Source organism: Syngnathoides biaculeatus, chromosome 18 (genome assembly GCF_019802595.1).
Source record: "Syngnathoides biaculeatus isolate LvHL_M chromosome 18, ASM1980259v1, whole genome shotgun sequence".
Classification (NCBI taxonomy): Eukaryota; Metazoa; Chordata; class Actinopteri; order Syngnathiformes; family Syngnathidae; genus Syngnathoides; species Syngnathoides biaculeatus.
Window position 1 is genome coordinate 4,196,282 of NC_084657.1, and position 13,633 is coordinate 4,209,914.

The 13,633-nt window shown below is 39.9% G+C and overlaps 2 protein-coding genes across 2 annotated transcripts; both read left to right on the forward strand.

Moving 5' to 3' along the window:
* Positions 1 to 618: 618 nt before the first annotated feature.
* Positions 619 to 9,322, forward strand: dhx33 (DEAH (Asp-Glu-Ala-His) box polypeptide 33). The gene is made up of 12 exons (XM_061802747.1): positions 619 to 991; positions 1,789 to 1,949; positions 2,026 to 2,253; positions 3,357 to 3,527; positions 3,813 to 3,998; positions 4,134 to 4,245; positions 4,816 to 4,975; positions 5,087 to 5,175; positions 5,247 to 5,374; positions 6,316 to 6,519; positions 6,606 to 6,692; positions 7,520 to 9,322. Exons 1-12 carry the CDS (start codon positions 781 to 783, stop codon positions 7,826 to 7,828), a joined length of 2,046 nt encoding a protein of 681 aa, XP_061658731.1. The 5' UTR covers positions 619 to 780; the 3' UTR covers positions 7,829 to 9,322.
* Positions 9,323 to 9,852: 530 nt separating this feature from the next.
* On the forward strand, positions 9,853 to 13,523 carry c1qbp (complement component 1, q subcomponent binding protein). The gene is made up of 6 exons (XM_061802820.1): positions 9,853 to 10,305; positions 12,229 to 12,379; positions 12,456 to 12,543; positions 12,639 to 12,734; positions 12,835 to 12,957; positions 13,178 to 13,523. The coding sequence occupies exons 1-6, from the start codon at positions 10,056 to 10,058 to the stop codon at positions 13,325 to 13,327; spliced, it is 858 nt and encodes a 285-aa protein (XP_061658804.1). The 5' UTR covers positions 9,853 to 10,055; the 3' UTR covers positions 13,328 to 13,523.
* The last annotated feature ends 110 nt before the right edge of the window (positions 13,524 to 13,633 follow it).

The following is a 13,633-nucleotide window of genomic DNA, read 5'->3' on the forward strand; positions in this document are numbered from 1 at the left end:
AAGAGTGAAAATTATTAAACGAGTTAAAAAGCAACGGGGGTTCAAAGTATTTGTGGGAGCCTTTGCAGCATCTGTCGAGAATTAAAGAAAGTAATTTATTGAAAAACATAACTCGTGAGACGCATTACATCATTCTTGTCTTGGGAAGATTACTTTTGAAAAGCAGTTGATTACAATTAACAGGTCAGCCTGTCGAAAATGTAATTGCATCCTCTAAGTAATATAATTTCATCTGATTACATTATGGCAAATTTTTTAAATTTTGAATGACTGCACCATAGCGGATTACACGAATGAACCCCATAAATTGTGGGTTTTTTTTTTTTTTATTCTTCTCCTGCAGACACTACTAGAAGACTGCAAAAACATGAAAAAAAACGCGTACACACACATAAATCAATCAATGTTTTGACCACTTGGAGTGTTTGTGTGTGCGTGTTTGTGTGCGCGCATGCGAAGACTCGACGAATGAGTCTCTTTTTAAATCAACTAAATGAAAAGTCTTATTTTTCTTTAGGATTCATTTGGTCATCATTAGTTCAAAATTTGAGTTCGTTTCTTTAAAAATGTCACGAAACGGTTGGGGAAATTGCTTAAAGTTTAATTTCACACAAGTGAAGTGACGACATGGCTGAATACGTCAAATGTCTGCGACGGCGACTGTTGGCAAAACAAGCTCAGTACCGTCTGCGTGGACCGCGTCAAGATGATGAAACTCGTTTCCCTTCTCGGTTGTTGTTGAATCAGCGAATGCTCTCAGGAATTCTTGTTCTCTAGATCATGCCCTACGATCCCGACCATCCTCCGGCTAAAAAATTCAAGCCGGGGTCTGTTTTTTTCCGTCTGGACAAGCAGAAATCTGGCATGTTGCTGCCAGGCAGGGCAAAAGCCACCCCGCCGCTTGATGTCCAAAGGAAGCAGCTTCCTATTTACCAAGCGAGGGTCCAACTTTTGAGCCAACTGAGGCAGCTCCAAAATGCCATTCTAATAGGTAAGTTGTCACCTGGCGCAAATTGTTGTATAATGCAGTTCGACAGAAACTCAGTAAAAACATTTTGTTTCTTCGTCGCTATCTCAAGTTATACCAACCTAATATCCACCACCTTATCCGTTCAGAAATTCTTTTAGTCTGGCAAAAAAACAAAAAAAAAAAAAAACCACGCATTTGTTGTTTCTGTGTTATTATTATGAGCAAATTTTAAAATATTTTTTGTCGCCCTATTCACATGAATTAAAAAAAGCGATGTGAACAATGTGGATACCGGGCAAATTCTGAACATGTAACATTATTTTCTTTCCAGTATGGAACTTAACAAAGGGCAACTATTTTGTGAGCAGATAACTAGTTTTTTTTTTTTTTTCGTTCTGGCAAGTTATCAAAAAAGATATTGGATATAATTCACAATAAAAAATGCATTTCAGAGTCTGCCCTTTCAATTTAGTCTTTTTTTCTATACATGTACTTTTATTTGAATACAGAATCCACGTACTCTTGCCATCTTTTAAGTTCGAAGTGCACACAGCTGTTACGACATAGTTTGAGCCTTCTGCTTTTTAGTTTAATAATATCATTTTTAGAGAGGAAGATACACGAGATAGGCTTAGATGGAAAAAGATGACACACTGTGGCGACCCCTAATGGGACAAGCCGAAAGAAAACAAGAAGAAGAAGATTTGGATTGACGTCCAGCACACATTAATGTGACATCTTTCAAAATAAATTAACATGGAACATGTCTGTATGATCTCACATGACTTGTTTTTTCAAGACCCAATATGTGTTTTCAGGCGAGACTGGCTCGGGGAAGACCACCCAGATCCCGCAGTATCTTTATGAAGCTGGGATTGGACGCCAGGGCCTCGTTGCCATCACTCAGCCCCGCCGAGTGGCTGCGATCTCACTGGCAGGGAGGGTGGCAGAGGAGAAGAGGACGCAGCTTGGCAAGCTGGTATGTCCAAAGACCTCAGAAATATTGATTTTTATGAATAATTACTACTACAACTTGGTACTACAACAATTTTCAGGTGGGGTACACCGTGCGTTTTGAGGACGTCACGTCGTCAGAGACGAAGCTGAAATTTATGACTGATGGCATGCTACTCCGCGAGGCCATCGGCGACCCCTTACTGCTGCGCTACACTGTGGTCATCCTGGATGAAGCTCATGAGCGCACGGTGCACACGGATGTGCTCTTTGGAGTTGTCAAGACGGCTCAGCGCAGACGCAAAGAACTTGGCAAGATTTCCCTGAAGGTGAGAATTATTACATACTGTAATTCCCGGCCTACAGAGCGCACCTGGTTATAAGGATTACCCAGTACATTTGTAATGGAAATACTATTTGGTACATACATACTCCTCAGCTGTTTAATAGCTGCAAGTGCCCACGTTGAAACACGAGCTATTTACAAAAAAAGACAGTACACAGAGAGCTTGCTAATGCCGCGCTAGCGTCACACTAACAGGGCTGGTTAAAAAAAACATACCGGTAAAAATCAGTGAGACACGGCAGTAATACGTGAGCGCAGCACGAACACGGCAGGACCGGTAGAAGTTACTTCCTCGGCACATATATTCCACTGAGTGCCCCCTTGCAGCTGTTTAGAAAAAATGCACAAATTAGCCGCATCACCCCATAAACCGCACGGTTGTAAGCGTGTGAAAAAAGTCGCGGCTTATAGGCCGGAAATTATGAAAATTCGTTCACCTTCTCATTGAATGACCAATGTGTGTTTTAAAGGAGACATCGTGTGAAGGAGCTCAGCCATAGTGATGTTTGGGTCCTTTTTTTCTCCGTCTCACCAAGGCTCTTCTCCCCTAACTGCAAAAGTGCAGCAGAATTATTTTTGTAACCTTGGCCAGATCTGTGCAATGTCACCATTCTGTCTCCGTGTTGCCAGTGTATTCCTGTTCCTGCTGTTCCTTTGACCTGATGATTCTCATGTCTGTGTTTGCAAAACTCAGTTCAGGTCTGCTAATTTCTTTCGTTGTACATGATAGCAAGGCCATCACACCTTATGGGTATATGGGTTTGTGATAGTGTTTGAAAGATGGACTATGCCTGTTGCTTGAAAGTGGCTTTGGATCTTTGCCCGTCATGGGCGGAGAAACTCAGTGTGTCGGTGGAGGTTACGTTATTATGAGGAATTCCAGAGATATTTTCAGAAATTAGCAAAAAAAAAAAAAAAAAAACCCAAAAGATTTCATATTTGATGGGTGGGCAAACACTCCAGAGACCAAAATATGTTTAGAAGCAATTAAAAAGTAAATTGTCCTATTTAAGCTCATTTCTTATCAAACTTGACCCTTTTGTCTTGTTTTTTTTTGCCGTCGTCTTCTGTTTTTGCACTGTTCAGATCATAGTGATGTCAGCTACAATGGATGTGGACCTGTTCTCAGAATATTTCAACAACTCCCCTGTATTATACCTGGAGGGGAGACAACATCCCATTCAGATCTTCTACACCAAGCAGGCTCAGTCTGACTATCTGCAAGCTGCTCTTGTCACCGTGTTCCAGATACACCAGGTAGGCTACAATCTGTAAATAATCAATGACATAATAAGTGTCCTTGTAGGAATTACTTTTTTTTTTTAAATAAGGTGCAATGATTACTATAGTAAGTATTATAATTACTATTCTTAACAATTAAAAAAACTACAAAACATGTAAACAAAACAAACATTTGAATATCATAGCATTCCATTTAATAGTACTTCTCTGGAAACCACAGCTGTACATCTAACCTAACAGTAAACCTTGGTATTTTGTGAGTCTGCCGAGTGAGATTGCAACAGTCTCGTCTATGCACAGGAAGCACCTCCATCACACGATATATTGGTCTTCATGACGGGCCAGGAAGAGATCGAGGCTCTAGCAAGGACATGCCGGGACATTGCCAGGCATCTGCCTGACAACTGCGGACCTATGGTAGTCGTCCCTCTGTATGCGTCACTGCCTCCGACGCAACAGCTCAGGGTTTTTCAGGCAGCTCCAAAGGTGAAGTCACGAGTAATTCGGAGAGGAGTCTAGAGTGGTACCCAGTGACAGTGATTGTTAAAACTATTTTGTGCTGTATTGCAAAACGTTACATGATTTTAATGAATAACATTTGTTTTTATTTCGTTGTTCCAGGGTTCCAGGAAGGTTATCTTGTCAACCAACATTGCAGAGACATCAGTCACAATATCTGGCATCGTATATGTCATAGACACGGGGATGGTGAAAGCCAAACGTTTCAATCCTGGTGAGATGACATAGTCGAACGTTCTTGTGATTGTCATTCACTGACAATGCCCCACCTCCCTATCCTTAACATTGATTGTTGTAAAAGTTAAGCAGGCTCACAACTTCTCAAGGCTTTATGGAATTTCAACAGAATCTTGCAACATACACCACATACAAAAAATTAGGAGAATTCATCTTTTGGCTGACTTTCCAGGATGAACCTAAAAATGTTGTATGTCTACAGGTAAACTGAATTTGAGTATTAATTCTCATCACATTTGGATACAATTCCATCTCTTTGCTTCAGTGCTTTTTCCACAACTTTCTGTTCCGAATGGCAAAATTTGCAAATGTTTGATCTATGAATCAAATTTTCAAGCACTTCAGCTTCTATGCCTTTCTGTGACTCTTTCATTCTCTCTGTATCTCTGTTGTAACCTGCCGATGACACTAAGCTGAGTGGTGACTTCGCTTTGTGAAGACCTATCTAAAAACACAAGATAACCACCTGTTGTAATCCCTAGCAGCAAAATCCAATTCATTTTTTGTTGCCTTATTCGGTGTGTGTTTGTTGTTGATTGGCTTTCAGACAGTGGTTTGGAGGTCCTGGCAGTGCAGCGTATTTCTAAAGCACAGGCGTGGCAGCGAGCGGGCCGGGCCGGCAGGGAAGACTCGGGAATTTGTTACCGTCTCTACACAGAGCAGGAGTTTGATAATCTCATCCCTATGACTGTGCCTGAGATTCAGAGGTAATCTTTCTTTTTAAGGTTTTAATCAGTACTGTATGCCCAGGACATACTCATGGCCACTTAATGTACAGTATTTATATCAAAGTAATGGAGTTGTCTGTTGTTTTACAGGTGTAATTTAGCCAGTGTGATGCTGCAGCTCATGGCTCTTGGGGTTCAAGATGTTATGAATTTTGATTTCATATCCAAGCCCTCTCCAGGTAAACTACAACAGATTATGAATTGTAAAGTACTAACTGGCCACTCAGTAACCTTCAACGTCACTCCACAGAGGCTATTTCCTCGGCTGTGGAGCATCTGGAGCTACTGGGGGCTGTGGAGAGGAACAGTGGGAAGGTTGTCCTCACTGCCTTGGGGAAGAAGATGTCCAGCTTCCCCTTGGAGCCAAGATATGCCAAGGTAGTACTGCTTGAAAAGCTTGGATGAAAATTGTTGTGGAATTTCTGGAATTGATCAACAATTTCATGAGCTCAGTGGTTTCGTTTTGTGTGCGTTTTATGCAAGACCAAAGAGTTGTTCAAGACTCTTAAATCTAGAATATTGGGAAGTGGCTTCTCTGTGTAGGGGAGAACATGCAAACTCCACACAGGTGGGTCCGGGATTGAACCCGGAACCTCAGAACTGTGAGCCCAAGGCTTTCCATCTGAACCACCGTGCCGACCCAATGGATACATTTAATGAATAATATAATGAATGATAGAACCAATACAAATCTTTTGTGGTTTTCCTCTGGGTAGCCAGGGTTCTTCCTTCTTTCCAAAAACAATAAACTTTCGGTTGATTGAAGACTCAATGTTTTGTGGTGGCAGTCGTTCATCTGTATGGACTTGGACAAAATTATTCAAATTCCGCTTTGGACAAAAATGTAGAAAATTGCAATTGTAGTTGCTGGAGTGATACTAGTCTGCTTGCAGACTACAGTATGCCCTTGCCTATTCGCGCTTCACCATTCACAGTCCTGCATACTCGCAGACTTTGACCTCATAGTTTGTGGTACAATACATGGAGGCTAACACATGCTATCTATGTAACCAGCATGTTTGGTTGTAGTTTATTGAAGTAGTCACACAAAAACATTTACAGATTCTGGAACTTGGTGCACACATACACACAATACGCACCATATTATAAGCCCCCCGACTTCATTTTGAAGAAAATGTAAGACTTTTAAGTGTGGCTTATGGTTGCGAAAATACAGTCCATATCCATAGGCGTTTTAAAACTGCATCATTTATTCGCGGGGGTGGAGAGGAAGTAACCTAACCCCCTTGAATAATGGAGAAACTCTACTGTCAAGGTACGCTAAATCAAACATAATTTGACACTTTTCCTCTTTGCAGACCATCCTGCTGTCCCCCGACTACTCCTGCTCCGAGGAGATTTTGAGCATTGTGTCTATTCTGTCGGTGGACACCGTGCTGTACAATCCTCCAGCACGGCGAGAAGAGATTCTTGCTGTGCGCAAGAAGTTCATGTCCAGCGAAGGAGATCACATGACGCTCCTCAGCATCTACAGAGCATTCAAGAAAGTTAATGGGAATAAGGCGAGTATTGCATGTTCATACAAAAGTGACCAGAATCCATTGTGGCACTTAACAAATAAATGCTGATATTTGTTTTTTTTATTAAGGACTGGTGTCGGGAAAACTTTGTCAACAGCAGGAACATGGGTCTAGTGAAAGACGTCCAAGGTCAACTCAGAGAAATCTGCCTCAAGGTACAGTTTTACAGTGGACAGTTTAAATGACATCAATTATAAGCCACATTTTTTGGAACAAACCATTCTAATTAACTACAAGTGCAGTTAACTCCCCGTTAATTGTGAGGGATACATTCAAAATCACATCCACAATAGGTGAAAAAAATGCCCTATTAAGGCACGATATGAAAACACTATTTTTAAAAAAATTACTCATCCTACAGACTTTAAACACATTAAAACGTAAATATACTCTTAAACTTATTAATCAGCATTTTAAAAATATTCCTTGCTAACATTGATAGTGTGAAGCTCTAAAGTGACACAGATGGGAAAAAAAACCCTTGGCCTTATCTTACACTAACTTTGTATCCTTGTGCAAAAAATATTAATATTAAATAATATTAAGTTTGTATTATCTTGCAATGTTTATTGAGGCATCACATTTTTGCATGCAACATGACTCACGGGAGTATAGCCTCTTCTCTGCGGGAGCAACTATTACTGGAGCTTGGGAGTTCCTTTTGTCATCTTCTTGCTTCATAATTACGCTGCAACTCTTCCAGTCAAGTTGAGTGCCGATGGGCATGTCCAACCACACCGTGGTACTCCACTGAAAGTTTCTAACTTCAAATTTCGACTTGTTTGTATTAAGTAAGTAGCCCATAAAAACAAAAAAACAATGGCTTAAAATTGATATAGTGAAGTCGCAAACAATTAATTGTGATACTGTATACGCAGGAAACACCATTTAACAGTGAACAGTGTAAATACTACCCAGTACAAGCCATTTTTTTAGTGTTGACAGAAAAATTATAATAACAAACTATTGCTGCTGTGTTCAGCTGAACTTGAAGCTGGAGTCGTGTGGAGCAGACACAGGAAAGGTTCGCCAATGCCTTGCCCACGGGATGTTCATCAATGCTGCAGAGCTTCAACCCGATGGTAGCTACTTGGCTCTGGACACCCACCAATCGGTGGCCATTCATCCTTCGTCGGTCCTTTTCCAGGCCAAGCCGGCGTACGTGGTTTTCAATGAGCTGCTGCACACCTCACGCTGCTACATGAGGGACTTGTGTCTGGTAGATGCTGATTGGCTGCTTAATGCTGCACCGGAATACTTTGGCCGCAAACTGCGCCCTACTAAGAGCTAGCCGGTTGTGTTTCGTGCACCTCACTAATACAGGGGGTCCTCGGTTATATGACAGTCTCTGGCTACAATGTTTTATAGTAATAACAGTGTGCAGTTAAATTGCGCCACTTCCAGTGTGAAAGCCCGCCATTAGCCAGACGGTTAAGAATGATCATTTTTTTTTTTTGGTACTGTTTGCATTTCATTTTTTTATATTCATTTTTTTTTCCATACAAATATTAGCTGTTATCATTAGTTTACTGCAGCATTATAAAAAGTTAGTAATAGAGGTGACATAACCTCCAGTAAATATTTTCTAAAATTGGGTTGCATCAATGTAATAGAGATGGAAGACTGTCGTAAATCGAGGGCCCCCTCAATGCAGGACTATCAGCATCGTGTGGAGACCTTAAGTCATAATACTGCTCAAGAAAGCATACTTTGGAATATTTACTAATGGATTGCACTACCTCCCTCTTAGTTCACAGTATCACTGTAGCATGACACTGAGGCCTCATGATCAACTCAATTATATCAATTGCCTTGATAATCCCATTTGGCCAAATGTGGGAGAAAAAAAAAAATCAACAGCTAAACAGGCATTTGTTCTGAGATGTTAGAATTTCTTCTCATTTGCTTGCATTAAAAAAAAAAAAAAAAAAAAAAAAGGATATTCTCACCTAGAACCCAATGACAGTTTATTGAAAGTACATGGATTCTTTGCCAAGAATCTCCGAATATTTAGAATAGAAATATTTGGAAACCAAATACTGACAAAAAGATGCCAATCATCCAAAGGTTTTTCATGTTGACTAAATTAGGCCATACAGTATCTTGTACTGAATTTATACAAAGCGGTCTTGAAGAGGTTTTACACGTGCAATGGCTGTAGATTTGATTCAGTCAATGCATTTGAAAAGTCACATTTTGACAAAACGTTGTGGAATGTCAAAGTGTCTTGAGCTCCTTTTTGTAATATGAGCACCCTCTTACGCATGCTGTTTTGACACATTTTCCAAATCCTGTACTGGCCCATCAGGGGAAGACGCATGAAAGCATTTCCAGATTCTACCTTTTGATATTGTCTGCATTCAGCTCAGAAGATGTATGCTATGCATGGAGGGTTTGAAGAAATGACCTGATCACTCGGGTCTTTCGCGCTTTGTAGAATGTAAATCACAGATTGTAGGAGATATGGAAGCTTCTTTAGTGATTTTGTACACTTTGACTCAGGATTGTACAATAAGTTAAATATTTTTACAGTATGGCGACCATGTAAGAACAACCGCATGTCCTGATTTATTAAAAGTATTGCTTTTGAAGCGGTAATTTGGCTTTTTGGTTTTTTATTTTGTTGAAATAATGCCTGAAAGTAAACCTTAGATCACGTGAAAACATACAATTGCTGACTATGAGTTGTGAACAGAGGATGGATGAAAATCTGATTGTGTACAATTTTATATTTACATTACACTAATGTGTTATTTCTCCATGTGATGTATAGTGATCAACAAATTGTCATCAATCATATGAGCTGTTCAAATACAAACAAAACCAAATATTTCAAAACTTGTAAGCATAGTATCTTGCTGTTTTTTTAATTATTATTATTATTTCAAACTGTAACAAGTAGAGCAATTTGAGAAAATTGTCTCATTTAGAGTGGCGACCTCTCTGTAGACAGCAGCAAAATCAAGACAAAACTAAAGACATTGAATATATGTTTTCAATTCGCATTAATGTGGTTTGTCATAAAGACATAAAAAAGAAAATGACAACTCCAGGTAGTTGCATGCCTGCATGTTTGTGATCTAGTTCTCTGTATGGCGTGCAACACAAAATATATCGTATAGTGTAAGATTAACTTTGAGTGATTCAAATTGGTATAAGACATTTGCAAAAGTCAGTGGCCGTTTTTGCATTTAAACTAGTAACTCCATTCACCCAGCAGATGACATTTGCGAGCAGAAACGAAGCATTTCTTTGACGAGTCCTTTCAGGATGCCACATCCAATATGGCAATAAAGTCGACGTCTTATTCAGAACTCAGCGAGGAATCTATGATTTTGCCCACATTCCCTGTGCGTCAGACATTACTTCCGGTGCAAATCGCATAGTTGGGAGTTTACGACAGGTCAACGTGTCCTTCGACGCACGTGTGCTGCGTTCTTCTCCTCGGCAAGCAGGCGAGTCAGTAGGGTTCGTAGTTTCTCAAATACTTTTACTAGAGGCTAGAATATCCCTTGAACATGCTGAAGTCAATCGTCCGTGTTGCGGGTGCCGCTCTGCGTCTTCCCACCGTCTCCACATCCACGGCACGGGCTCTGCCGACTAGCTGCCCGACACTATGCTCGCAGAACGCGGCCACCGCCAGAGCCTTCACCCGCTCCCTCTGGATGATGAACGGCAAAGGAGCGTCTGGGTACAGACCGAAGTTGTTCACTTCCAAAGTGTTGAATCCTTCGGCGTCGTGTGGATGCGGTGCAATACACACAGAGGGTAATTGTTATTTGGTAGTTGCTAACTTAATTTATGAGTCTCCAAACGGGGTTGAATCGATGAAGACAAGCTAGCCGTAGCACGATGTAGCTTAATTGTCAGCACTCAGCTTGAAGCTATGCGGTTTACCAGTGGTTGCTATTTTTTAATTTTTATTTTTTTAACAGTAGTGTACAGGACAGTGTTTCCCAACCTTTTTTGCGTGACGGTACATATGTTAGGGAAAATCTCATGGCACATGACCAAATAAATGACACGAAACATGGTCATCAGTACCTCGCCATTGTGAGGTTTCAAACATAAATGTTCTCAGAGGGATGGATGGATGAGATTAGTGTCGTGTCATTATATGCCATTGGTATAGTTAGATGAGTACAGATACATTGTTGTACAAAAAAATAAATAAGCTGGGAAGTTAGAAACTGCCCACAAAAATAATGTTACAAAAAAAATTAAAACTCATGGAACACTGCTATCATTGGAAAGAGCTTTGAAAACCCTTTTAAACTATTACTTAAATTTTCTCAATAGTTAAAATAACAAAGTTATGACCATCTAAAGGAGGGGTAACCAACGTGGTGCCCACGGGTGAATGGTAGCCCATGAGGACCACATAAGGTGCCCGCGATGTATGTTCTTAAAATACCATAGGCAACAAATTGTTACTGTTATTTGTGCTTTAAATTCTGAATCTGATTTGCTTACGTGAATTTAAATTTTAAAATACCTGTAATGTCATTTACTACAATAAATTAAAAAAATATATTTTATGTACGCGTAATGAACTGTGTCTGAAATTTGCCGCAAACGGGTCGTGTAGCCCTTCATACGATCGTTGCTCACGAAGTAGCCCTCCCTCAGCCTCAAAAAGGTTGCTGAGCCCTGATCTAAAGATTGGGAATATGGGCTTATTGTGGTAATAGAAAAGAACAAAAAGTTGTGACCTTCCTGGTTAATTAGGATCTTCAAAGTGTCATAACCTTTTTGTTTCTCAACGGATTTGCATGACGTTTCAGTGATGATAGCTTGACTAAAGCATTACCATTTGCACTTACTTTCATGACAATTGCATATAATTGCATACAAAGCAACAAATCCATTAACCCTTTTGTGGGGAGCGTCCCATTTTTGGGACATCATGATTTTCACACATTATATCCTTCAATATATCAAAATATTTAAGAGTTTTATTCTGATTCAGTTTTTTTGGGACGATCCATGAGGAAAACCCAAGTACCCTAACGCAGGCAGCATCCCATTTTTGGGATGAGATTATAAATTAGTAAAGTTATCGTATAACTTAACCATAAATGAAAAAGAAGTGTTATTTCCTTGATTGTGACCTGTTAGGAGACTTTTATTGCAATAAGGCAAAAAATTGCCACCCTGACCATGAATGGGTTAATTTTTTTACCGATTTTTGCAATGCAACCAATATTTTTGCGAGCGTTAAAAAACATTGTGAGCGGTCATATCACCTTCATATTTCACTCATGCATCAAAGTACATATAAAACGTAAATGAAGTACTTTGGAAAAAAATATATACTTAGTGACATGTTTTGATTGAGGTTTTAAATGGAGAAATTTTTTTTTCATGAAAACGACTACAACTTCTTCTTTAGCGATTTTAAAAATACAAAATAGAGGTTGTAGACTGAAATGTGGACTACGTTATCAGCTTCTGTGTGTTTTGGTGCTATAATAAACAAGCCTTGTACACGCAAAATAGTGACTCACACCGTACTGCAGATAGTTTCTCATACAAGCACAGGCAGATCCATCGCGCGGTACAATGAATGGCTAGGTTGTCGCGTACCGAGGCCGGGAATCCTCTCTGTAACTCATCTCAAACTGCACTAATTTTGAAAAGTCCAGTTTCATAATTACACCTATGCATCACACGTATCCTCCCCAAATACAGGTGACAAGGCATTTGGGGAGTTTCTATTTGATGAAATAAAAGAGGAGAAAAAGATTCAGAAAAGCGGGACTTTACCCAAGATATCTGGTGGATGGGAACTGTCGATGGATGGGACAGAGGCTCTGCTCACAAAACACGTTGCTGGAGAAAAGTAAGTTGCTTGTTCTCAGTGATTTTTGTCATTGTTTCTCTGTATTCATTGTCTTTTGTTCCTTCTCCTTTTTCAGAATCACTGTCACGTTCAACATCAATAACAGCATTCTTCCTAACTTTGCGGATGAGGCAGAACAAGGAGAGCAAAAATCAGGAGAGGAGGTGATGAGATGTGCTTGTTTATTAGAGAAACCAAGAAGTCATCAGTACTTTAATAGCCAGTATTTCACTTATAAGCTTTCTGTATGTTGTTGCAGGATGAAATTTTGTCAACACCAAACTTTGTTGTTGAAGTTACAAAACAGGGTGCAAAACATACGTTGGTGATTGACTGCCAATTCCTTCAAGATGAGGTAGATTCATCCAGCGCAATTTTGAACAAAAGTAGCAGTGTGCGTGTCCTATCTCAGCTTACTGTGTTAGGTAAACGTGATCTTGTTTTGCGCTTTCTAGATGGGACACGGCGAAGAGGATGAGAGTGACATCTTTGGCGTCTTTGAGGTTAGCTTTCAGCCAGAGGGGGATTCAGAGTGGAAAGAGACCAGCTACACGCTCACAAAGGATTCTCTGAATGATGTGAGTTTCTACTTGGTGGACAAAGGCCAGCACACAACAATTTCACTTCTTTGAAACAATAGTTTCATGGCTAGCTCAGCATTGAATGCTCAGTGATGCATTGTAATGTAAAATCTTTTGACTCAGGCAAGATTATGCTGCACAAGCTTTAAGAAACAAATTACAACTAATAACCAAATTGTCTTTTTTTTTTTTTTTTTTTTTTTCCCTCCCCCGCCAGTCCCTCTATGACCACATGATGGACTTTCTGGCCGACCGGGGTGTCGACAACACATTTGCAGATGAACTGATAGAGCTCAGCACTGCCATTGAGCATCAACAGTACATCAAGTTTCTGGAAGAACTCAAAACCTTTGTGAAATGTACATAATCTATTTATAGACTCCAAGTGTTCATTTTGTCCAGTCCTCATCCATTTGCAACTACCGCAAATGTTTGTTGCACTTAAAGCTCAAGACTTAAATTAGATGATCCATGTTAGCAGTTGTTGGATTTTGAGATTACATGTTCCAGAGGCTAATTGTTTTTTGTAGGTCACAGTGCAATTAAACTATTTGAAAGCTCTAGTTATCATATCTTCTCTGTAGTCTTTATCAGTTCCATATGTTGCAAGTCCTGCGACCACTGAAATCAATTCTCTTCATCCAAATATTCTCTCCAATTTTTTTTTCTGCCA